The sequence below is a fragment of the Orcinus orca genome, chromosome 14, assembly GCF_937001465.1.
Source record: "Orcinus orca chromosome 14, mOrcOrc1.1, whole genome shotgun sequence".
Lineage (NCBI taxonomy): Eukaryota > Metazoa > Chordata > Mammalia > Artiodactyla > Delphinidae > Orcinus > Orcinus orca.
In genome coordinates this window covers 29,946,372-29,971,144 of record NC_064572.1, presented here as the reverse complement: position 1 = coordinate 29,971,144, position 24,773 = coordinate 29,946,372, and the positions used below count along the sequence as shown (strand labels likewise).

The following is a 24,773-nucleotide window of genomic DNA, read 5'->3' as shown; positions in this document are numbered from 1 at the left end:
AGGGCGGGGAAGCACTGAGCCCCCCTGCGGGGAGCAGGCGCAGCCCTGGTGTCACACGGGCTCTGTTCGGCTCTCACAGCGACCCTGTCAAAGGGAGCTGTTCTCTTCAGCTCAGAGAGGAGGCTCAGGAACAAGAAGTCACTGGCAAGGTCACACAGCTTGCAAGGGCCCAAGAGAACAAGGATTTGAACCCATAGGCTTCCATCTCCAGAGCCAGCATCTCTTGGTCCCCTAGAGGTGTGCAAGCATTTAAAAACCAGTGGAGGGCTTCCCTGGTGGTGCAGTGGTTGAGAGGCCGCCTGCCGAGGTGGGGGACGGGGGTTCGTGCCCCAGTCTGGGAGGGTCCTGCGTGCCGCGGAGCGGCTGGGCCCGTGAGCCATGGCCGCTGAGCCTGCGCGTCCGGAGCCTGTGCTCCGCAACGGGAGAGGCCACAGCAGTGAGAGGCCCGCGTACCGCAAATAAATAAATAAATAAATAAAAACCAGTGGAAACCTCCTGAAATACACCTCAATTTGTAGGACAGATCAAAGTGGTGTGAAGACTGGTGTGCTCTGTCACCCCTCTTCCTTGTGCTCAGGGGGTGCCCAAACCTGCCGTGGTGGGGAGCACTTCTTGCCAGGGGACAGGGAGGGGGCCCTGAGAAGCAGGGGGAGGAGTGTGATCTCTTGGGGCCCTGGGTCCTCGTGGGGAGGGCCGGCCCAGGGCTGGCACACAGGGGTGAGATGCTGTGTGGTTCATGGATGAGGTGACCAAGGAGTCACTGGGGAAATTAAACCCCCTCTGTGCTCAGCTTGCCACGGGGACTGAGCCGAGGCCAGCCTTGGGCCTCGTGTTCCCTGGACACAGGCAGGGCTGACAGCTTGCACAGCTCTGTCTCCTTCCCTGGACCATGGACTGCGGTGAGGGCAGGGCGGACCTGCTCAGGGCCCGGCAGAGCCTGGATGACTCTGCTTCCTGCTCAGGGAGGGGATGGCTTTGGAGGTCCCCTCCGGCTGAGGGGCTGTGGGAGCCCCTACTGACAGGGCAGATCTGGACTATCTCACTTGGTGCCCACCTGCCCGTTGCTGCCGGCGTCGGGGTCCCGGGCCTTGACAATGGCCACGCGCTGGCCCACGGGGCAGTCCTCGGGCACACTGACGGCCGAGTCGGACGTGACGTCGAACCGGGGGCTGTTGTCATTCTCGTCCAGCACAGTGATGTAGACCTGCGTGTGAACATGGCCAGAGACCTCCCACCTTCTTCCCCTCCCTGACCCCAAACACAGGGTCCCGCTGTGGGCCCAGTGGGGACCGGACCTCCAATCAGTTCCAGAAGGTCAGCAAGCTTTCAGAGCCTGCCTAGGCCAACCCTGACTTTACACGGAGGCCCTGAGCGCATTTCTTCTGGAAGTCTGGTGGGGGAGGGCTGCACACACTCAAGTGCTGGGGCCTGGCGGGGGGACTCAGAGGTGGCGGGGCCTTGGAGAACCGGAAGGCACGGGCCCTGGCTAAAGGAAACGGAGGCTACTCGGCTCCAGATCCGTGAGGGTGTGTCAGCCTGGCACGGGCAGAGCTTCCTGTTTTTCAAAAGGAACTAGGAATCCAGATTTTTATGTGGAATTAGGTGGTGATAGTAAAAAAAATTTTTTTTGTGGGCCAGCTAAAACACATCTGGCAACCAGATACTGCCCAAAGGCCTCTTCACTTTCACCTTTAGATTAGAGGAAAGGAAACAGGGCTCAGGAGCAGGAGAGGGGTCACAAGGTGGCTTGGTGGTCCCAGTGGGGAGAGGGCAGATGGGGAAGAGAGGGGAATTTCCAACTACCAGATAAAAACAGGGAACATGCAAGTTGCACGCAAAGAACACATTGTTTTGTGTCTGCAGCTCAGGCTTCTCCTGCAGGGTTTGAATAGCAAGCCTGGAGAGAAGGCCTGGCTGGGGGTGCAGCTTCCAGCCCATGGATGGCCATGGGCCACACAGCCAGAGTCGTAGGTACCCCTCGGGTTCACTGATGAGGGGATTGCAGTGTGGGGGGAGGGGAGGAGGCTCAGGTTCTAGCAATCCCAAGCCAGGCCTTCTCCCACCACCCTGCTCCAGGCCAGATCCCATCCTCTCCTTCCCCAGGCCTGGGGCTCCGGGGCTCCCAGGCCTACCTGCCTCCTGGTGTGCACAGGACTCCATGGGGAGCCTGTGGAACCTCACCACGACTCAGAGAAGATTCCACTTCATCCCCCCTCCTTCCTAATCAGGACTATCCCCTTCTCAGTTCTAGCCACGCTTGCATATTTCAGGCAGCTGTCAGAACTGTAGGCAACAAACCCAGGCTTCACAGCAGGACCAGCTTTACCACTTACTAGCTGTGTGATTTGGCAAAAGTTATTCAACCTCTCTGATTTTCCATTTCCTCAGATGAAAGTAGGAACGAGAACACCTACAGAATCAGGAGGCTGGAAGGAATAAATGAGCCAACAAATGTGGTCCTTGTCCTGCTTCTGGCCTGGCAGACAGGCAGGATCTCACCTGCCAAGACGCTGCCCACCCATCATAAATTTTGGTCAGGGAGTTCTGTGGAGTCCCGGAGCCCCAGTCTGCTCACCGGTGAAATGGGCATAATAATGTCTACCACCCTGTTCTCAGGAAGAAAACAAACAAGCCCCCCGCAATCTGATCCCTCCCAAACTCTCTCACTCTGGTCAAGGCCTTGTTGGGACTCCGCATGCTTCCTCCCACCACAGGGCCTCTGCACCTGCTGTTCCCTCTGCCTGAAATGCTCTTCCTTCTCTACTGTGTAAACTCCTATGCTTTCTGAGGAGCTCAGCTTGAGTCACTTCCTCCGGGAAGCCCTCCTTGATTTCCCCGACGCCTTGTTATCCACTCTCTCGTGGCATATATTTATTGGTGTGGTAGTTTGATCAGTGTCTTTCCCCTACTCTATCTTATGCCTGTGCAGGCAGAAGCCACGTCTGATTTTGGTTTCCCACTGTATGTACCCTGAGCCCAACCCAGAGCCTGGCACACAGTAGGTGCTCCCTCCACATTTGCTGCTCTGATGAGGTATTCCCAACAGTGGGGAGTCTGCATCAGTGAGTGCGTTAGGAAGGCAGGTACCAAGATCTACGGGAATGAGCTATGGGCCTTTGTCCCCACCCAGGGTCTCAGGGCCCAAATCTCCCTCCCTGATCCCTCAAAAGCCCGGGGGTGTTACTCAGAGCTCCTATGGCTCTGAGTAACCCCCCAGCCGCCCGCGCCCAGCCTGCCCCTTCTGCTGCCTCCCCACCCCTCTCAGGGCCATGGGGGCTGCTGGCGCTGAGGAGGAATCAGGTGTAGGTGAGCTGTGGTTTGGGGGTTCCGGCCTCGCAGAGGAAATGGTGGTGCCTTTAAAAGGCCCCTCAGCTTGCCTCCACCCTGGCACCTCCAACAAGTTTGGGACTGACAGGGCTGGTGTATCTGGGGCAGTGGCCCCTGGGAGCCTCTGAGAGGAAGCCAGGGCAGAACAAAGGGGGGTGGGTCCTGCTTCCTGGAAGAGGGTGAAGGGACTGTGGCAATACAGGGGCCCACGGAGGAGTGTGTTCTGAAACGCCCTCGCCAGTCCCAGCACAGGAAGTGGCTGCCTGGTCCACGGGGGGCTTCGGCAGCCTCGGGAGGGACGGCCCTACTGCTCACCAGGCTCTACCTGGCCTCAAGCCCCGACTCCGCATGACAGGGGCGAGGGGAGACTGGGCCCATCTTATGGACGAGGCTGTCGAGGCTTGCGAGAGGGCTCCACTTAACCCCCTGAGCCTTAGACCCTCTGGTGGGGAAGACCAGGAGCCTCGCCACGAGCTGTGGGACACAGGGCACGTGCCCACCACCTACCACCGGAGGGCCCTGCTCACTGGCTGCCCTCCGGGACCTGGGGGGGTCGAGGGCAGCTGTGGGGGCTCACTGCTGCTCGCCGCCTCGCTCACCCCAGGCTCGCCCCGTGGATGGAGGGGCCTTTTGCGTACGGCCAAGCCACAACCAGGGCCACTGGAGCCGGCACCTTGAGGGAGCCATGGGGCACAGGATGCCAAGCAGCTGCATTTGGCTCTTAGCCTGGACACCGGGTTGGTCTATCCTTTTAGGCTAAGGTGAAAGGACTCAGCAGGGGTGAAAACGTGGCTGTAACCAAGGCTGACGATGAGCTGGACACCCATGTGGTCTACAGATGGCTTCAGACCTGCCTGGCTGGGGCCCAAGCCGAATCGATGGTTAAATGTTCTCATTATCACCGCAGGATTCCACCCCATGACCCGCCCCTGGGGCCCACCTTCATATCCACCCCCAGCCTGAGGTCACCACTTCTCTACCCTTCTAGGAGTCTTGTCTGCACCTCTGACCTCAGCAGTCAACCTCCCCGAAGTTCACAAGGTCTCTGTGCCTTTACTTAGAGCCCTCAAGGGCAGTGACTCACACCATATGCCCACTGCTGCCCTTGCCCACACTCCCCTGGCCCTGGCGCCCCACTTCACACGACTACTGTAACATACTCCTAACACTGACCCCGAGAGAGGGAAGGGGGCCCCCTTACAGACCCCGCTCCCATCACCCCTCCTAGTTTACAAAGGCTTCCTATCGGCCAGCTCCGTCACATCCTCTGAGGAAGGCAGGGCAGTTGGTATGATACCCACTTTAGACCCGAGGAAAGGAAGCACAGAGAGGTTGAGCAATTAGCCTTGTCACACAGCCGCTGAGGAGTAGAGCTGGGATGAGGCCTCAGTGTTCCCTCCATTGTGTGTTCCACATACTCCTTATTAGTGCAGTGCCCACCCCAGGACCCACTTGGGGGGGGCTAGACAGGACAAGGAGGGCAGAGTGGACAGAGCTGGACGTGGAGTTCGTGCTCGGGAGGGGCCTGGGCTCAGGTGTGAGAGTGGATGGGTGGGGGAGTTTGGGAGGGGTCTGAGCAGGGACCAGCTGCAGTCCTGTCCATGTGCCCTCTCCCCCAGGAGAGGCAGGAAGGCCCAGTGCCACACAGCGCCCAAGCCAGCACTGGCCACAGACAACCCACAGGGGAGGGCACCCGTCCATGGGCTACTCACCTTCTGTAGGCAGAGGCGGCAGGAGGTGGTCAAGGGAGAGAAAAGGCAAAGATGCAGACGGTTAGCAGTCCCAGCTCTTCCAGCCCCACTCCAAGCAGTGGCCTGTGGAGGATGCCACCCCTCCCCCCACCTGAGGTCTCAGCCCTGCCCAGGCTGCCCGGGAAGGTGTGGCATGGCCGGCCGCAGTGCCGTTCCTGGGCTACCTAAACCCTCACCCACTGCCTGCCTGCATGCTGGGTGGCTGGTGAAGATGTCAGTTTGGGGGAACTTGGAGCGGTGACAGGCTGTACCCGTGGGGACCTCGGCCGGGGATCCACTCACCACGGTGGAGTCCACCTTGGGGCTGCCGTCGTCTGCCACCACCGTCAAGGTGTAGAAGTCGCTTTTCTCCCGGTCCACCAGGCCCTTGACGGTGATCACACCCTGCAGGGAGGGGGTCAGATGGGCAGTGACATCGTATCCCAAGCAGTCCTGCGCCCTGGCCAAACTAGACTCCTTGCCAACCCGGGACATTCTGTCCACTTTCCCACCTTCACATTACTCCCTCTGCTGGCATAACTTCTCCGTGAAGCTCTGTCCGCTGAAATCCTACTTCTCTCTCAATCCCAATCGGATATTACCTCTTCCATGCAGGCTTCCCGCTTCCCCAGCCAGGTACGATCGCTCTCTTTATTTGGGCCCCGAAGGCGCTCCATTACACCTCTATTGTAGATCCTTTCATCTCTTCCCTCGTGATGCTCTGATCTGCATCCTGATTATTCCCACTTCTACTCCTAGCCTGAGAGCTCTCTGAGGGCTGCAAAGGGTCTTGTTCATCTCTGTGTCCCCAGCATGCCCCGGAACAAGGTGTGGCACATTGTAGCAATTATTACTGTGCTTATTTTCAAAGAAGAGATTCTGAGAGAAAACACACTAACGCAAAGATGGAGGAGTAAGATCCAGGCAGTAGATATGACATCGCTGCACCAGACACCTAACGAAGACTACTAGCTACTGCAGTGAGGCATGAAATTTGTATCTGAGCCACGGTACAAAGGGAAACACCATGACTCGCACAGCTTTCGTTATCTAGTAACAAGAAGACAGCAGGTTGCCTGTGTATAAACTTTACCTTAACCCCGCATATTAAAGGGATGTATTACGGGGATGTTTATGACAAAGAAGAGTGCTGGGCATAGAGAAGGAGCTCAATGAACGCTGGTTAGCTTTACAGGAATTGAGCTTCCTGCCCTCAGAGAGAACCCTTGCTGTGCCATCCCTCACCGTGATGGAATCTATCTTGAAGAGGGCTTTGGCCTGGGCGCTGGTGTAGGCATCAAAGCGGTAGGTGATCTGGTTGATGTTGTCAATGGAGTAGGCCTGGACCCGCACGATCTCGGTGCCCAGTGCCAGGTTCTCCAAGATGGCAACCTCGTAGGAGGCATTGGCGAATTGCACGGCTTCGTCCAGCTCGTTGAGCAGAGTGATGTAGACGGTGCAGAAGCCCTGGTTGAAGGGCGGTGCCTGGTCGGTGGCGGACACGTTCATCAGGTAGCTGGTCTTGGTCTCGTAGTCCAGGTAATCCACGGTGATGATAAGCCCCGTGCTCTCATCAATCTCGAACTTCCCCTCCGCGCCGGACAGGATGCGGTACTTCACCAGGCCACCATCCCCTACAGGAGGGCACAAGAGGCTATGCAGTCCCGGGTGGGGGTGGGCTGCCTTGTGGCTTTACAAGCTACCCCAGCACACCCACTGCTGTCCCAGAGGAACAGGGTGAGAGGCCTTGGCTCCCCTACCCGGCGTGCACCACCCCTCGCCTCTGGGTCCGATCATCCCAAGAGAAACTGTCAAGGACGGGGTCAAGGTTAAGGACGGCAAGGCCCAGCACACACTGGTGACGCCCTCTGGGGCCTGGCCTTGAGATGAGAGATATGCCAGAGCGGGTTGGTTCTGCTCCTGGAGCCGTAAAATTCAAGCTCGAGCACCTCCCTTGGGTATCTGCACAAGGAGAGGGTGGGGAAATTAGGGATCCCTTGTAGTGGAGGCTTTGATTTAGAAAGCGTTCGACCAGGGCAGCCTCCTCAGAAGTGGCTAAGCCTTCATTTGGTCCCTATAGCCAAAGGGTTCCAGTGCCAGGGTCACCTTTCTCTGTTCTCCCCACTCCCTCCACCCCCAATTCCTGTGCCTTGGAATACACGCTTCAACCAGGAGCTACAGTTGGGATTCCTTAGCTGAAGTCCGCGTACTTCAAAGAGAATGATTATAAAATCACTCAGGAAATCCCAGACTTCCTTGAAATTATTTGCAAAACTCTGGGCATGCATTCTTTCTGGGAAGGGACCCATAGCTTTCACTAGTTTCTCTGACCCAGAAAATGTCTTGAACCATTAGCCTCCAGCCACGTACGTGATCGGAACTGTATAAAGGTGCCATTTATTAAGGGAGCACAGTCGCTTGGGAGTTTTCAGGCCTATTTCTCCCTCTACTCCATCCCGTGCTCCAGGTGAGCTGGGGGTGCTGACAGGGGCTGGGTTGGGGGCCACCAGAGCAGCTGACATGAAAGAAGGGCAGGAGCTGGGAAATGAGAAGCACAGGAAGGAGGTTTTCTCTGGCTGTATCCCTGGCCTGCGGCACAGGCCCAGACAGCCAGGCCCTGTGAAGAGGCCCACAGTGACCTGGTCATCTTTCTCCTTCATTTTGTGCTGCTAACGGTAGCCACCTCTAGGGCTCAGGGCCTTCGGCGAGGTCCGGGCTGCCTTCAGGGATGGCCACAGCCCTGTAGAACAGGACGCTGCCTCTTGTGAAATGTGTGTGTGCCAGGCCCTGGGCTGCGCTGGCTGGAGGAGCAGGCCTCAGCCAGCTTTTGGACAAGTCCTTTATCCCCCCCAGCCCTGCCTAGCCCTTAGCCAAAGGTTAGCCAGGAGCTGCCAGGTTCTGGGACGACAAATCCGGACTTCCCAAGCTTGTGACCTCTCCTCTCTCTGCCCAGAAATCAGGGCAACTCCCCATGACTCCCATCCTCCTGGGACTGGGAATCTGGTGGGGATGCCACCAAGACTGTCCCATGAGCCCCTCCCCACCTGGGAGCCACTCAGTGGGGGAGCCGAGGCATCCTGGGGATGACAGGCCCCACGGGAGAGGGAGGCATGAGCTGGGGCGGGTCACTCTGGGGAATGGACTCCCCGGCTTCCTCCTGCCAGCCTCACCAGTGTCTCGGTCCGTGGCTCGGACGACGATGACCGACGTGCCGATGCCCGCCGTCTCGCGAAGCTCCAGGCGGCTGTACTGCTGCTGCGTGAACACTGGGGCCTCGTCGTTGACATCCTCCACGTACACTATCACCTGCACGAGCCGGGCCAGGGATGAAAGGTCGGGGGGGGTGGGGGTGGGGTTGGGGTTGGGCAAGCCCAGGGCTGCGCCCACCCGAACCTGCGTGTCTGGTCACTGCTCTCCTGGGCCAGCTGTGAGCTCCCTACGGAGGGCCTAGGGCTGTCCGGTTGGTCACCATGTTCCCCCACCCTGCACAGTACCTGGCGCATGGCAGGTGCTTAAATGTCATGTTAGAGAACAAACTTTGTCTTGCTCTTGGCTCTGCTGCAAATCCTGTGGGAACCTGTGGCTAACTAGTGAAACTTGGGCCGTCCAATTTCTCAGCTATGAAACGGGTAACATCAATTTAACAGTTCACGCCCTGTCCCACTCCTAGGATGGTTATGAAGACAAAATGAGCCAGGGTCTTGCAAAAGCGCCTGAAAGTTTAAAGGGACCCCATTCAACTATCAAGATACATCTGGGAGAACAGAAATGAAAACGTTAAGTATGGTGGTAGCAGAGGACGTTGGTGCTCAGACTACTCTAGATTCTCCTGTGCTTTCTCTGGTGCTCTCACTGCCAGCGGCCAGAACTGTGGTTCTTTGTTGGGGACTAACCCCAGCCCCCGCTGCTGCCGGAGCCAGAGACACCCAGAGAGCCGGAGGTGCCTGGGAATTACGTCCCACACTGGCTAAGGCAGCCCTTAGCCACTGTCTGACGGGGCAGCTGAGATGACTCTCTCCAGAGCTCCCTGTGGGACTGAGTCACAGTTTCCTGTGTTCCACTTTGCCGGCTGCCTCTCCTTCCTGGTCCCAAGCCCCTTCCGGCTTTTCCTGGGAACACTTCCTATACTTCCCACTCATCACTTTCACACCAATCCTTGTCTCAGGATTTGCTTCTGCAGACCCTGCCCAAGACAGTGGCTATGTCTGAATTGTAGAATTATGCATAATTTTCATCACCGCTTATTTACATTTTCTAATTTCTCTTTAATGAACATGTATGTCTTACATAACAACAACAAAAAACAGTTCAAAAGATGTTTATGGAGAGAGATGTTATAGCTAGAGATCAGCACCCCACCCTTCTTTCTGTGCACCTCCATCCCCCCCCCCACACACAGGAGCATGGGAGGGTCTGGTCCAGGTATGGGCAGGACCAGGGCTATGTCTAGAAGGATCAGTGTGGTGGGGAGGGGAGTTATAGGCAGAGACCAGAGAGTGGTGGCACTCAAGGAGGCCCAGGGCTCCTGCCTCTTTTCCCAGATGAGGGAACAGAGGCCCAAAGATGGGGGGACTTGCCCGAGGCCTCATGGTCACCGAGAGCTGGAAAGAGAGTGGGGCTTCTCCTGCTTCCAGGTCTAGCAACCTTACCACTCTTCGCTATATCCTGGGGATGAGCTGGCCCCGAAACAGGAGAGATACCCTACTTCCAGTCTAGAAGAGCCAGGGCCAGCAGGAACTGGTCAGCAGAGCGGGTGGGGAGTCAATGGGGTAGGGGCAGTGACATGTGGCGTGGATTTCACAGGTGTGGTCACCAGCACTGATGGTGGCGCGAGGCCTCGTCTGAGAGCGCACATATTTGGTTTCTGATCTGATCACTGCCTCTCAGATCAGCCCCAGCTTCTCTTCCAGGGTTAGCTGGCAATTAGCTGGACAGAAGGGAAGGGGCTTCTGTTGGTATAAGTAGAAATGGTGCCCTGACCAGTGGAGAACTGTGAGGTGAGTGGGGTGGCAGAGCCAGTGGGGAGGAGAAGTTTATGGGGGTTAAGGTTTCTCTACTTCCCTGCTCTTGGGGCCCGTGTAGCCCTGCTATGTCATCGAATTTTCATGTCCAGACACCCAGAACCCACTATGCAAACTAGCGTGCCTACTTCAGAGCACAGCTGCTCACAAGCCAGAACCTTCTAAGTCTGGCTTCACCAAGAACTTGGCTGGGGAGATCCTGGGTGGGGCGGGTGGGTGTGGGGGGGATTTGCATGGATGAACTTCAGGAACTCTTCTGCCGTAAACAGAAGCAGAAGCTGCCCATCCATCTTTTGAAACTGTGAACCTTCCCCTTCCCAAGTCTGCTTGTCCAAATGGCCTTGACTCCAAGGGTGGAGGGGAAAACACAGAGCTAGTCTGACAGCGCAATAAACAGAGGGAGGTGGCATGGAGCCTGGGTGTGGCCCTCCATGAGACTGGCTGCATGCCACTGTCCTCTAACCGGTCTCAGCCTTGTTTTTAGCAGCAGAGACAGGAGGTAAAATGCTGTGTGGTTTGCAAACCTGAGAGACACAGATGTACAGGAAACAGCCAGGTCTGCCAAGTTCTTGCTGAGCAGCAAGGCTCAGCGACTGAGCTGCCGGGCTCCCTGGGTTCCCAGCCCCACTCTCCGTCCAACGCTGTGCCACGCAAAGGGGACGAGGCAGGAGATGTGTGTGCGTGTGCACCTGCGCGGTGTGCGCGTGAGGCCCCGGTCTCTACGAGGACCGTTTCGCTTCACACTCCCTGGCCCCTCATCTGTGCTGTCCTGGTCTCTGAAGCAGGAACAGGAGAATATGGATTGTCCCTACAAGCCAGGTCTGCTGCTGCTAGGAAAATGAGTCCAGGGAGTCCCTATACTGTCTTCAGGAGGGTCCCCAGCTTTCCCGGGGCTCAGGGGTGTGGGAGCTGGCTACCGTAAGGGCCATCAAGTCCTGGCCCTAGGGCCAGCGACCAAATTCCCACCTTAAAAATGACTCTTTGGGGATAAGGCAGCAATGGCCTCTGTGGTCTGGAACCTTCCGTGAGGCAGCGTAGTACCGTGGTTAAGAGAACAGCCCTGAGCTGACTGCCTGGGTGTGAAGGCTGGCTCTGTCTACCCTTACTGCCATGGGACTCTAAACACATTGGCGAAGCCCTCCTTGCCTCAGTCTCCTCATGTGTAAAATGGGTATAATAACAGTGCCTACCTCATGGGGTTTTTATGAGGCTTAAATGAGTTCAATAAGTAATTCACGTGCTGATTTAATATCTCGCAGTCATGCAGGTGAGCGTGGCTGTGTGGAGCTGCCCTGGTGCACATTCGGGTAACTGTCTCACCCTCAGTCACCAGGGCCCTGGAATCAAGCAGTCCCAAGGTATAAATACCCGGGGGATCTGACCCCCTCAGCCGTCTCCATCTGGGAAGATCTCACTTAGAGGGGCAGCCTAAAAGGACCCAGGTTTCCCTTCCCGTCTCCTCCTGGGGCAGAGCTGCGGGGGCAACATCAGAAGACGGGCCAAGGCTGAGTCACCCGCTCCCCAGCACCTCCTTCGTGATGGTGACCCGAGGCAGGCTTCTGTTCACTGTTTCCAGCCTGAGGGAAACAGTGGGGCAGAGATGGGGCGATAAGAGGAGCTGATTCAGCCCCACTCAGTTCTGGGTGAAAGTCCCTGCTCGCTCCCCACCCCGTCTTTTCCCATCTTCCTCCTACTCTTCACCTCTAGGGTCTGACTCACTTTCCATCTGGTTAAGGGGAAGGGGCTGTGAGCTGCTGAGTGTGCAGTGGGGGCAGGATGGGGGTGACTTGAAGGTTATCTCGTTCATCTCAGTCATCCCCTTGTTACAGGGCAGGAGAGTACATCAACCAGCCCAGCCAGCGGAATATCTGGGTGCGTATTTTTGACCATTCGGGAAGATTAAGGTCGATTTGATTTTAGCTCCATAGTGGAGAGGCCCGAGGTGAGTGAGGGTGGGCAGAAACGAATATATCTGATGGGGCAGTTGGGAGCGCTGACTGGAATATCTGGGGGACACTTCCAATGGAAAGAACACCGAACTTGGACTCAAAGACCTGGGCTCAAGTCCTGGTTCTATCACGAGTGACTTTTCTGTGCCTCAGTCTCCTCCTTTGTAAAATGAAGTTGGCAACAGCTACAGCTCCAAGATCACGTACGTGAGATTTCCTTGGCCCACCCTAAGGAGTCGTGTGGATGCAGAGGGTTAGTATAGTAAGGACACCTCATCCCTTAGGATGGACACCAGTATCACTGATCCCTTTCTACACCTGAAGAAACTGAGGCTTAGAGCAAAAGGACACGTCCAGGATCCCAGGCTCCCCCACCGTACCTGAGCTCCAGGCGTCATGTGGCACCTAAACTAGGGGTGGCCCTGCCCCCACCGGGTTCCACCTGGTGGCCAGCTCTGGCCCACCTGAGGCCTTGCCCAGCCCTGAGGTCGGCGCTGAACAGGGCGCAGGGCTTCACCGAGAGCTGTCCCCGTGTGCATCCCCACCACCCACCCGCCCAGCCCGAGTGCCCCCGCCTCACCCTGACGGAGCTCCGCATGGGGCCCAGGTCGTGGTTGTAGGCCTCCACTATAAGAACGTGGGACGAGTTCCGCTCCCGGTCCAGGGGCCGCGGCCCTCGCATGAGAAGCCCACTGCTGACATGGATCCAGAAGTTGTTGCCATGGTTACCTGCGCGGAGGGATAGATGATAAGCATGGGCTCTGCCCCGGAGTAGGATGCTTGTGGGATCGTGGTGGTGGTGGGAGAGAAGCTGGGGAGCCCAGACCCACAGAATGCAGACCCTGCCCCGAGGTCTTAGGAGCTTGGCTGAAGCCTGAAGTGGCAAAGAAGCCTCTGCCTGATGCTGCCCTGGCCTAGCAGGATTTGAGGGACGGGGCAGAAGCTCACTCTGTGACCCCTATGGAAGGCGTGCATGTCCCCTGAGACTCCCATACCCAGCGGTGTCAGTAGATTCAATATTTCAGAGGACTCTGAGGCATTACAAAGAAAGGAACCCAAATCTAATTCTCTGTTGGGGGTTTAGTGGGGAAGCTCCCATTTCCTCATCTTGTGGACGCTGCTATTCCTTTGGGATCCACCCACCTCCACTCTCAGTCCGTGTGCTTTGCATAGGGGTGATTTCACCCGACGGCAGAAGTGAGCAGATCAGCACATTTTAGTCTCTGGCCATAGGGATTGGTTCAGGCATGGTCCCATGATTCCAGTTGGTCTAGTGAGACTCATTCTGGGGAGCTCACTGGGGGGCTGTCCTAGTGTCCAAGGCCGTAGTGATTGGTTCAGGGATGGGCATAGGATACATGTTGGGCCAATGAGGCTCAGTCTCTTGGGAGCTCACTGCCAGGGGCTGCCTTGTTCCCCAAGGCCCCCTCTGTCAGGGTGGTATCCCACCATGGGACATGAGGAACTTGGGGAGCATAGCAATCGAATGCATCCTCACTTAAAATACAACAAACTTGGCGCAGATGACTGTAGAACATCCCTGGTTCCTCCCTCTGACCTGCCCGCCCTGTGTGTACAGCACTTGGGGCCTCTCTGGCTGCACCTCCCAAACCCTTGGCAGCCTAGAGAAGTTCTGCTACCCGCCAGGCAGGAGGGCCTGCCCCCCTCCCCGCCATCCTAGGTCAGCCCACTCACCGTGAAGGATGCGGTACCATACACGCCCAAACTCGCCCTCGTCCGCATCCGTGGCTGTTAGCTGAGGGAGAATGAGACACGTGGTTACTCCTTGAATTCCACTCACAGGCAGAGAAGCTGTTTCTGGAGTCCCTCCCTCTCCCTCACACCACTCCCAGCCCGTCCTGCCTAAACCCATGGTTTCCCACGAGGCTGGGGGTGTGGGAGAGGAGAGCGACACATCTTTCTCATCCCCCACTAGGAAACCTGTCGATGGGCCCATGCTGCCCTGTCCATGGCGAGGCACCTGCCAGCTCTGTTCCCTGACCCTCCTCCAGGTTCTCGGGGAGCACGGAGGAGAAGGTGGGTGACAGCACTGCAGCTCTCTGGATCCAGGCTTGACTAGCTCAGCCCTCCACAGTTCCCTCCTTCAGCCTTTTGAGATTCCAGGAGCCTCACCTGGGGTAGGTGGATTGCATGACTGCTCCTTGCCCACACTTCCTTGGTCTGAAGCTATTCTAGTCACACTGGCTCCCAGCCAGGCACTGTATACTATAACAGCCACACTGGGGAGACCCAGAAATCCCACCTCCCAAAGGTTCCATGTCCATTCACACCAGGATCATTCCAGTGCATTCCAGCCCACCCAGCTTGCTTGGCTGTACCTCAGGCTTATGGACTATCTCCAGGGGGACTTGGGGTACGCTGTTCTCACTCTGAGAATGCCCGGTCCTTAGCCCTTTTGACAAGGAGTCTGGCCTTGAGGCTGTTGGCAGTCACAGCTGGCCCTGAGGTGTGTCCTGTCAAACTGCGAGCTGAACACCTCCTCTACCTGCCACATACCGGAAAGGAGCAGAGAACTCCCCTGCAAAGTGATACAGAGAGAGGCCCGAGCCTGCCTGGCTGGGCAGGCTCCCATGGGGCCACAGTACGTGTGACTTGCTTTGTAATGCCTGGGACCCTCCCACTTCTTCTGGATCTGCCCTCTTGTCTCTGCCAATCACTTCAACCCTGTGCTGTGCGTCTAAGGATTTTGAAAAGTGTGTTGATGGTGGGGAGAAGGGGAAGTCTGTTGGTGTGAAAGGAACAGAGGGTCTGGGTCAGGAAGACCCAGGCGTGAATCCTGACTTTGTCACTTACTGGCTATGTGGCCATAGATACGTAACCCCACTGAGCCTCAGTAGGTACAATGATAACCAACCTTGCGGGGTTGATGGGAAGATTAGAAATAATCTCTGCAAAGCATCTGGTCTGATGCCTGGTGCAGAGATAGATGTTGAAGGCTGGACATTATGAGATAGGCCACCTTTTCCTGGGAGGCCCTCTTGATTTATACTGGAGGTGGTATGGCTGGGTTGCCCCTTGCTGTGGAGTTCTTCTTCTCTCCCATGAGAAGTCTTAAGAGCTAATAGGTGGAGGGATGTAGTGGGGCACTTCAACAGTCCGGATCTGGAAGGGCTCAGGACAGGGGAGAGGGCCAAGCTGTCCAGTGGATGTCCTTGGGTGTCTTCCATCCGTGCTGGGACTTCCCCTGGCAGCCTGCACCACCCTGGGAGTGTTGCCTCCTACCATCTAAGAAGAATGAAGGCCATAGATGAGGTGTGCAGTCAGCTTGGGAAGAGAAGGTGAAGGAAGATGAGATTCACTGAAGGGCGAGGTGTAAGATGCAGGAATCCCAGCGGGAGCTCTGGGCAGTGGGAACATCCTTAGGCTGATGCAGCTCACAGCACCAGATGCCTGGTGCCCACGCCTGCCCACTCTTTTCAGGGAAAGCACCAAATCCTACCACTAACTTGCTGGGTGACCCTGGCCAGGCCACACCTCTTTAGATCTCAGTTTCATTATCCGAGAGACAGGGGGATGGATGAGATGACCCCTCACTCGTCTAATGGACTTTGACAATCCTATCCATTTGGGGCTATGCAGAGGATACTTCTTTTGTTGTCAAGGGCTAAGGGCAGGAGGGAAGAGCTAAATGCCAAAAACTGAGGCTCCAAACAAGCAGGTGGAGCCCAGGCTCAGGCCTTGGGCAGAGCCACAACTCCCTACCTCCATGTTATATTTCTGGGAGCTTGGGGGTCCTTGATGGGAAAGCTGCTTAAGACTTAGGCTCCTAAGCAGGCAGCTGGTTGCCAGGGAAGTGCTGGCTTCCAGGAAGAAAGGAGGCTGGGGGAGGGGGAGGGGGAGGGGGAGGGGAGGGGAGAGGAGGGGGAGGGGAGAGGAGAGGAGGGGGAGGGGAGAGGAGGGGGAGAGGAGGGGGAGGGGAGGGGGAGGGGAGGGGAGGGGAGGGGAGGGGGAGGGGGAGGGGAGGGGGAGGGGAGGGGAGGGGGAGGGGGAGGGGGAGGGGAGGGGAGGGGAGGGGAGGGGGAGGTGGAGGTGGAGGTGGAGGTGTGTGTGTGTGTGCGGCCACCACCTGGAGGGTCTCCAAGGGCCCACCCAAACTACAAGCAGCACAGCCCTGGCTGTCTCTCAATCCTGTGCTTTCTGCCCTGTTATCTCTCTGACCTTTGAAAATGCCTCTCTCCCTCACTTCTGCAGCCAGACGCCCTCAAAGGGAGGGTGCTTTGCTGGGAAGCTGAGGGGAGGGGGGCCTGGGGATTATCAGGGCCCATCTCTCTGCCTGTTCCCCTCCCGCCGTGTGCCTTGTAGCCCCTCTCCCTGGTAACCTGAAGGCTGGCAGGCACTGAATAGCAAGCCTCTGGCTGCCCCTGACCATACTATTCAAACATCCAACGGGAAGGTGAGAGCTGTGGGTGCAGAGGCAGGGAAACCCTCCCCTTGCATCTCCCCAGTGCCTCCGCCCCTCCAGAGGGCTCCAAGGAGACAGGCTGGAGTGAGGCCGTGGGAAGGCTCGGGAGCTCCCAACTCCTCTGCAACGCTCCCCTCTCCCAGCCCAGTTGCCATCCCTACCCTCCTGGCTGTCCCCTCCCTCAAGGCAGGGCCCAGGCTCTCCCAGACAAAGCCAGGTCTAACTGGAGAGTGAGGGGCGAAGGCCACTCTGCCTGGCTGGCTGAGGGGCACAGGGCAAGGCAGAGCCTAGGGCAGGTTGGGTCACAGTGGTGCCCGGAGCTCCTGGGGTCTCCCTTGGACAGCTGAGAACTCTTCGCCCGGCTGGGGACTGCGGAGGGCTGGCTCTGAGGTCAGTGCTGGGGGGCTGCCGGAAAGTGGGGCTGCACCCTTCCTGGGGTACTTTAGGGAGAATGTGAGGGCGTGCTCCGACCTGGGGAATCCCTCCACTCTTCTGGAGAGCGGAAAGGCCCAGTAGGAGCAGTGGTTAGTCCGAGGCTATATAGAAAGTCGTGCTGACATCAGTCCCCTCTGCTCACAGCGTGCCCTGCTCTATGGAGCTCTGAATGAAGAAAGAAGGTTCTAGACTAAGCTTGCAGAGATATGTCCAGAGCAAGGCCTGCCGGCATGCCTCGGACTCCAACAGGCAGGGGGAGGCTTCAGCTGCTCTCAAAATCATTCCAAGCCTTGGTCTGATGGAGGTCGCCTTTCCCCAGAACAACGGGTCCCTGCTGGCTGCTCAGAGAGGGTATCAAGGGGGCCTGCAGCTGGCTTTGCTGTGCGTCCCGGGGGGATGGCTTGATGTTTTCAAGCACTTTGGAACCTCTTGCTTTGAAGGAAAATACTCAAATGCTAATTATAGCGTCACTTATCTTTTTTTAAAGCGCTGCCCCAAGGACTGAAGCCTGGACCTGCTTTGCTGGCCTGATAGGGTCTCCAGATCCATGGGAAGGCCTTGAAATAACATTAGGACTAGTAGGATTGAGACTTTTCCCACTTCCGAATGCCCTTTTCTTACTCCCAGCCAAGCACTGCCCTGGATAGGACAGACGGACGGGCAGTTTTCTCCTCCTGGGACACGGTGGTGGGCACACCCCGTCCTTCTTCCCTGCTCAGATTCAAGGAAGGGCCACCCCACGTATGGCCTGGCCAGAGCACTCCCTAGGCCTGATGCCTGAGAGGCAGAGGCCCTGGGCAGCTAGCTGGGCATGAGAGTTTCCATCTGGGAGCTGGGAGGGGTCATGTCCTGTCTGGAAATGCTGGAAGGAGTGTGGTGGGAACTGGGTGGGGGGTGGGGGGTGCACTGGATGCCCTCAGTCGCCGGGCACAGGGGAGGCTGCAGGCGGGAGGAGGCTGTGTACAGGCAGCCGGGAGTTAGGTCCTGTGGCTGCTGGTGGGTGCCTGGGGAGCGTGGGGCTGGGCCGCCCCTCTCCACTCCCCTCTGCCTGCTGATTTGGACTCTGCAGCCCACATGCAGAGCCTCGGCAGGGCACGACCTAAAGCCCTTCCTTCTGTCTGGTGTTGGCGCTAGACCTTGACTGAGTTAGCATAAGCTGCAAGTTGGGAAAAGGAGGGAAATCTGTTACCCATCAGGCTCATGAAAGTCTCCAAGGTCAAAGAGAAATAGATGATTATTTCTTATTAGACCCCCCTTTTGGATTTCCTGTCCTGTGTTTGTAGAAATCACAGATCACAAACGCTGGCCTGGAAGCTGGATGTAGCCTCCTTATGCATTTTGTTTGGCCTGTTGTAGTATTTTCAATATTTGAAAATTCATTTCGATTTTTTAAAAAATCAAGTTTGTCTGTCCTTTGCAGTGTCTTTTTTCCCCCCTCTCTCAACCAGATTTGAATTAGTTGCCAATATTTAAACATCAGGAACGTTTGCCTAAAAAGTCCAGATTTCTGGTTTCTCTCGGGAACCTGGAAGGGGACCACAGGGGCTTGCCTTCCGGCATTCCATCAGCCTGGCCGAGGCCCCTCGGCCTCAGCTCTCCAGGTAGGCCTGCCCACCTGTCCCGCTGGTCACATGTTATCTACCATCTGCGCTCTGTAAGCATTTTAATTTGCAGCCAGAAGCTCAGCTTGACTTTCCAGCTACAAGGACCACCTGCCGTCCTCCCTCTAGGGGGATGATCCTAAGTGATAACAGGTGACTATGTCAGGGTTTCGAGCCCCATCTTGTCAACTCAGTTGCTCTCTGTGGGTTCTTCCCCACCTGTTCTCAGAGCTGCTCAGGGAGTCCTGGGAGAGAGTTGGGAGCCAACGGGGTGGCAAGGCCACTGGGCCAGGAGTCAGGAAACCTGGTCCTGGTCTTGCTTGCCCACTGGCTCACAGTGTGACCTTGGCAGTCCCTTATTTGGGCCTCAGTTTCCTCACTTGTCAAGGGAGCAGGTTGGTCTTCCTCAGGAAGCACCAATAGGAATTCCCCCAGGGCCAGGCAGGTGACACAGGTGTGCAGGGGGCCTGAGGGCAGGGAGTGCGATGGGCTGGGGGCCAGCACCCTGTCTAAACGGGGCAGCTACGGCTCAGCTGCGGCCACTGGGTGCCTGGCCCCATGTTGCCAGTGTTGAAATTCTGAAATTTCAAGAGAAGAAGCCAGACGTTCAGATATTTATGTGAAATATCTTGGTTTCCTTTTGTTTTTAAAAAATATTCACAATTAATTTAAATTTATAAAAACACTGCAAGAACCCAACAAAACACACTGGTGCGTCCCCAGTTTGCAGTCTTGGCATTAGATAACTGCTAGGGTCCTTGCCTGCTGCAACCTCCTATGATTGATGAATCGTTCCTGGTCACAGAGCACGTTAGTAATGGAGTTGGTCTTAGATCCCAAGTTTTCAGTCTAAGACTATTGTAATTCATGAAAATTGACTTTAAAATGCCGGAAGGCACTACCCTCGTGCCTCCTCCATGAGTTCACGTCCAGCTCCATCACTTTCCCAGTGTGTGACCTTAGACCTGTTACCTCTCCCAGCCTCATTGTTCTAACTTGTAAAATGACCGTAATGCTATCTGCAGCTAGGTTAGTTGTGTCTAGAGTCCATCAAAGTTCCCCTCCCTCTCCAGTCCCAAGTCCACCTGATTTGTTTCTGTCCCATTCTTGTTGCAGGAGCCATGAGCACAGAGGGCCCCAGCCCCCTCGCCTTCCTCACAGCTCCTGTCACTCCGGGGAGGCTCTCAGTGGCAGTTGACCCCATCCCCGTGCTCATTGCCCTGGCCTGCATCTTCCTCCTGCTGGCCACCTGTCTGCTGTTCATGACCCTCTGCAAGCCCGCTGCGCTGGAGCCGAGGCGCCGCTGGGCCTGCGAGTGCATGCCGCACCACCCGGGGAGCCCCAGTGAGCCCCAGCTCCGGCTCTGGAAGCGCCTGGGCTCGCTGCGCCGCTCCCTGCACAGCTTCCGCCGTGGCTGGCCTGCCCCAAGGCGCCCCCTGACGGGCAGAGAGGACCACGACGACTGTGACTCCATAGAATCTACAAAGATGTGACAAGAGTGTCCCCCCACTCCAGGGTCCATCTGCAGGCCCTCCTGCCTCAGACGGAAACCGGCACCACAGGCTGCAAGAGGACAGTGGCCCAAACAACATGGGCCACGCGCTCACCCCCACGGGTTCCCTGTGTGCCCAGGCCCGTGGCCTTTCCCAGAGACGGCCCCTGCAAGAACACCTTCCTTCCTGCAGACACTCTAGCTGCTGCCTGCTGGAAGACTCCTGGACCAAGCTGAGCGCCTGCAGCCATGGGGACCCTTGGCCCAAGGCTCTGAACGGTACAAACCTGGGGCCCCCAGGGCCCCTCTCTGACCACCAGGCACCAACCGTCTCCAGGAAGCAGCGCCCCTGCTTCCCAACAGAAGCCCTGCCCGCCCTCCAGGTGCCAAAACCCAGCTCAGATTCCAGTGCGAGTTGCTGAATGGCCAAAGGTTCCCTCCAGCCAAGTGAAATACTCAGCCCCTGCTGGGGATAAGGGAGTGTCCTGCCCTCTGTGCCAACTCAGTGCCCAAGGCAAAGCGGAACCCAGGGAGTCTTCTCCTCGGACTTCCTGGGCCTGCCAGCATTTGCCTGTGATACACGGGAGCAGCCAGCACCCTTGGGTGGATCAGATGCTGGGTCCCTGCTGGGAGGAGGGGCAAGCAGGAGGAGCTCAACACCACCCAGCCAATCACAATCTCGGCTGTCATCTTGGCGTGCCCCCCCCCCACCCGGCCCCCGTGCGCCTCTGCTAAGATGGATGAGGAACGCGCTGAGAATGAGTTAAGAAGCTCCTTGCACAGGCCAGGACTGGTCCTGTGTCAGAGTGGGAGGAGGCACTGCCAGCAGCTGGAGGTGTTGCTATCTGGGCTCTGAGGACACAACATAGCGGCTCCATGCGTCACCCAGGGAAGGAGGCGGCCTTCCTTCGAGGGGAAGGGTCCAGCTCTCTCCAGGACAGCTGTGGGCCCTCAGGCTCGGACCACATAACGTGTGATATCTGTATTTTTGGCCACTGCTTCACTGACTGGCTACTGTCAAAGTAATCCCACACCAAGGTGGGCTTCTCAGAATCCCAAACCTTCAGCCTCTCGTCACAATGCTGGGGTTAAACACTTTGGTTGGGTCCCAAATTTGGAGGGTGGGCAGAGGGGTCTGAACTGCCCATCTTCTGCCCCAGAGAGTCATCTGGCCAGGGCCACCTGGTACCCCACCACGGACTGCTCCACCGCGCCGTGCTACGCCCCATAGCACAGCCAGCCGAGTCTCCTCACAGGGTGAGCTCCGATTTTGTCATCCCCGGCTCCAAAACCTTCACTGGCTCCCTACTGCCAGGTCAAGCCAGAGCTCCTTCGTCCGGTGTTTGCTGCCCACTGGGAGCTGGCAGTGAATGATCCTTCTAGCCTCTTCTTGACCCAAGACTCCAGGTAAACTGAAATACCTGTCCTCCCCTGGCTACGGCTTACCTGGCACGCCCTCTGTGAAGCCCTCTTTGCTCTACACCTGAAACCACCTCCTACCTGAAACCAAGGGAGGGCAGGGACAGTTGCTCTTGGCAGTGTGGGTCATCCCCATGTCTCCGCCTTCCCACAAGCCTGGGAGCTCCCAGAGAGCGAGACCGCATCCAACCCCTCACTCTCTGCCTCACCAGCTCTGGGCTCAGAAGTATGGGGCCTCTGTTGACTGAGTGAAGGGTGGCCCCGTCTAGTCCCGGGGGGCATCCCCTTCTTCCTTCTGATGCCTCTACGGAGAAGCTCTCTGTCCAAGCAGGCCCTCTTGGACAGGCCCAGTGTACCTTCCTTTTGGGTCAGCCTGACATCACATCAAAGAGCGAGCCCGCCTTGGCCAGAAACTTACTTCCAGGGGGGCCTTGGAGAAATCACCAGTGCCTGAATTTCTCCCTGAGAAACGGGAAGAATCAGGCCTGCCTTATATTACTCACAGAGCTCTAGGATTTCAGTCTGAGTAGTTTGTATAAATAGAAACCAATTCTTGGGGTTTAGAAAGTGCACAGGCCCCCTCCTGCAGCGCTGTGTCCCCCTCCCTTCCAGATTAGTGACGCCTCCCTGCTTTGCCTCCCACCAGCTCTCCCTGAGGCATCCCAGGCTGAACTCTGCCTGCAGCCGGTCCCCCGACCCCCGCTGGCCAGCGTGCTCTGCCTAGCACGTGGTGTCACCGGGGTGGGCAGCAAGGCTACCCCCGACCTGAAGGACGAAAAGCTGGGGAGGAGGAGGGGCTCTCAAAGGCTGCCAGACCTCCAGCTGTGTCCCCAGGTTGGTCCTGGGAGACCTGTGTGAGCTGGGGGAGGCGGGTGTTAGGTTTTAGGCTAGGGGAGAGGCGGGGCCCCACAGCTTGGTGCTTGTGGGGTGTCTCTAAGCCCCTAGGAGCTGAGGCTCAGACCCCTTTTCTAGAACCAGCCCCCAGAGTCCAGCAACCCCCCGTGGCTTCCTGGACTCTCTCTCAGCACCTCTGGAAGTCAGCACCCTGCCCCCGGCGCCCCTCCTGCCCCACGCCCGGCCCTGATGCAGGGAGGGGGCACACTCCCAGCTTCCTGCTCTCCTGCCCCTCCTAAGCCCCGGAGCCCGGCCCAGCGGGCAGGCCCAGATTCGCTCTGTTGGGCTCAGCCTCCAATGGGAAACCCTGCGCTCAGCTGGTGAAGAGGGTGATTCATGCCCGGCCTCCCTCCCCATGCAGCAACTGAGGCCTCCAGGGAGGGCTGGGGAGGGCACCCAGCCTCCTTTCCAGGTCCCCCCCTTCCTCCCTCGAGGCCCAAGGCTGTCGCTCCTGCTCCCCGGGCAAAGGAGCCCTTTCTTTTTGTGCCGGTTTATTTCCCAAGAGGGGAGCTTCAGCCAAAAGCCCTGTGAAAGCAGCTCTGTTCCGGGCCTCACTGGGCCCTGGCTTTCTCTCCTCACTCCTTTCTGGGAAAACGTGACACCTCTAGCTCCCCCTGCTCTGAAAGGCCTTTCTGGGTGCAGTGGGGGATGGGAGAGGACTGTGGGGGAGGGAGGGAGGAGAGGAGGGCCGAGGCCCTCCTTCTGTTTTGCAGGGAGCAAGGGCCCATCTTGGGCTACATAACCTCGGGGCCTACTCTCCCCAGGAGGGAGAAGGGAGCCTGGGCCCCCCCTTGGCCACAGCGCCGGCTACTTTTGGAGCAGCAGCTGGACCCTCTCCTATTTCCATCCCGCTCTGCTGCGAGGCCACTGAGCGCGTGGCCCTGCCTGTGCCCCGGCCGCCACCTGCCTGCACGATGCTGTGGCCCTCAGGGATGTCCTCGGGGACGCTGGCTTCATAGCTGCTCTGCAGAAAGATGGGCCGGTTGTCATTCACATCCAGGACGGTGACAAACACGGTAGCCGTGCCTGTGCGCCGCTTGCCCACGGGGCCATTGTCTGTGGGAGGTGAAAGAGGATGGGTGTTAGCAGCTGCCTGAGGGGCACGTTCCCGGGCACCAGCCGCAGGTATGCCCTGTTCCCCCACCTGCTCTGGCCTTTGCAAGGGGGGGGCTCTTTTTCTCTTTAGATTAGGAACAACACTGACCGTATCTAATACGTTCCAGACGCTATTCTAACTCATTCAATCCTCACAGCAAGCCTGCCAAGCGGGCGCTCTTATCATCACCCCCATTTTACAAAGGAGGTAACCGAGGCATGAGGTGGGTTGAATGGTGGCCCCCAAAAGATACAGCCATGGCAAATCCCTGGGAACCTGTACGTGTAACCTTATTGGGAAGAAGGGTCTTTGAAGATGTAATTAAGTTAAGGATCTTGAGATGAGGTATCCGGTATCCTGGATTTTCTGGGTGGGCCATAAACCCCATGCCAAGGGTCCTTATGAGGGAAAGGCAGGTGGGATTTGACACAGAGAGGAGAAGGCCATGTGACGTTGGAGGCAGAGACTGGAGTTCTGCAGCCACGTGCAAGGAACCCTTAGAGCCACCAGAAACCGGAAGAGGCAAGGATTCTCTCCTGGAGCCTCTGGAGGGAATGCAACCCTGTGGACAACTACTTTTGAACTTCCGGCCTCCAGAGCCGTGAGGGAATAAATTTGTTCTTTAAGCCACCGAGGCTGTGGTACTTTGTTACAGCAGCCCTAAGAACCAGATACAGGTCCTGAGATGCCAAACCTGACTGCCGTCAGGGCCAGGAAGGCAAGACCCCACACCTGGGCATGCCTGCCTCAAGGGGCAGCTGTCCTCTGCTGCGGTCCACACTGGACAGGCAGGAGGGGGCCCAGTGACACTAGATCTTCTGATCTCTCAGGAGAAATCAAACGTCTGAGCTTTTAAATAAAATCTCCTGATTTTTAAACATTCACGATGAATTGTCATTTCTTATGAAACATGAGTTGAGTCAAACCCACCTACAGGATGGATTGGATCCCTGCATTCAGGGATGGTGGCTCTGCTTGATTTCTAAGCCTAAGGTATCCAGGGGCTCTGCCCCTTCGGTTCCTTGCAGGACCCTCCCAGGGCTCAGCCCCAGGGGCAGCTGTTGGATCATCTTCCCTGGGAGAGGGAGCTTGTGCCCAGTTGCCGCATGACCAGGCAAGGATGGTCACCCTAGGGAGGAATGCTGCCGCTGCACTTGAACCAGATTAAGGCTGGGGCTGCAGCAAGGATTTGTCACCACGTGAGCCAGAGGAAGGAGCCAACACGCAGGGGGCAGAGCCAGCCAATGCAGAGAGACTGAGGCCTGGTGGCATCACCTGAGCCCCAAAGCCAGTTGAAGCTCCATCTCCCCGTGGACTGGTTTTGTGAGCCTACACTGTTGAAGTCAGTTTATTTTAAAATTTGCCGCCAAGAGTCCTAATTAATTG

The 24,773-nt window shown here is 57.3% G+C and overlaps 3 protein-coding genes across 6 annotated transcripts in view; 1 reads left to right on the top strand and 2 right to left on the bottom strand.

Annotated features, from left to right (window-relative positions):
• Positions 1-14,025, bottom strand: part of LOC101273634 (cadherin-23) — a 198,519-nt gene extending 184,494 nt beyond the window's left edge. The window contains exons 1-6 of the mRNA XM_049697264.1: positions 13,723-14,025; positions 12,608-12,756; positions 8,228-8,363; positions 6,303-6,691; positions 5,361-5,462; positions 1,055-1,204 (exon numbers count right to left, since the gene is read on the bottom strand). Coding sequence (XP_049553221.1) covers positions 1,055-1,204; positions 5,361-5,462; positions 6,303-6,691; positions 8,228-8,363; positions 12,608-12,756; positions 13,723-13,984 — 1,188 coding nt within the window. The 5' untranslated portion in view covers positions 13,985-14,025. The remainder of the gene's footprint in view (positions 1-1,054; positions 1,205-5,360; positions 5,463-6,302; positions 6,692-8,227; positions 8,364-12,607; positions 12,757-13,722) is intronic.
• Positions 14,026-14,065: 40 nt separating this feature from the next.
• Positions 14,066-24,019, top strand: C14H10orf105 (chromosome 14 C10orf105 homolog). Of its 4 annotated transcripts, none has more exons than XM_049697327.1 (3): positions 16,144-16,840; positions 17,373-18,486; positions 19,603-24,019. In XM_049697327.1, the coding sequence occupies exon 3, from the start codon at positions 19,608-19,610 to the stop codon at positions 19,977-19,979; it is 372 nt and encodes a 123-aa protein (XP_049553284.1). In that variant the 5' UTR covers positions 16,144-16,840; positions 17,373-18,486; positions 19,603-19,607; the 3' UTR covers positions 19,980-24,019. The 4 variants fall into 4 exon arrangements, with proteins under 4 accessions (XP_049553285.1, XP_049553284.1, XP_049553283.1 ...); XM_049697326.1 differs by having other exon boundaries at positions 17,373-18,639; XM_049697328.1 differs by lacking the exons at positions 16,144-16,840; positions 17,373-18,486 and adding an exon at positions 14,066-14,165.
• LOC125960983 (cadherin-23-like) overlaps positions 23,043-24,773 on the bottom strand; it is a 360,246-nt gene continuing 358,515 nt past the window's right edge. Inside the window, exon 28 of the mRNA XM_049696875.1 lies at positions 23,043-23,347. Coding sequence (XP_049552832.1) covers positions 23,043-23,347 — 305 coding nt within the window. The remainder of the gene's footprint in view (positions 23,348-24,773) is intronic.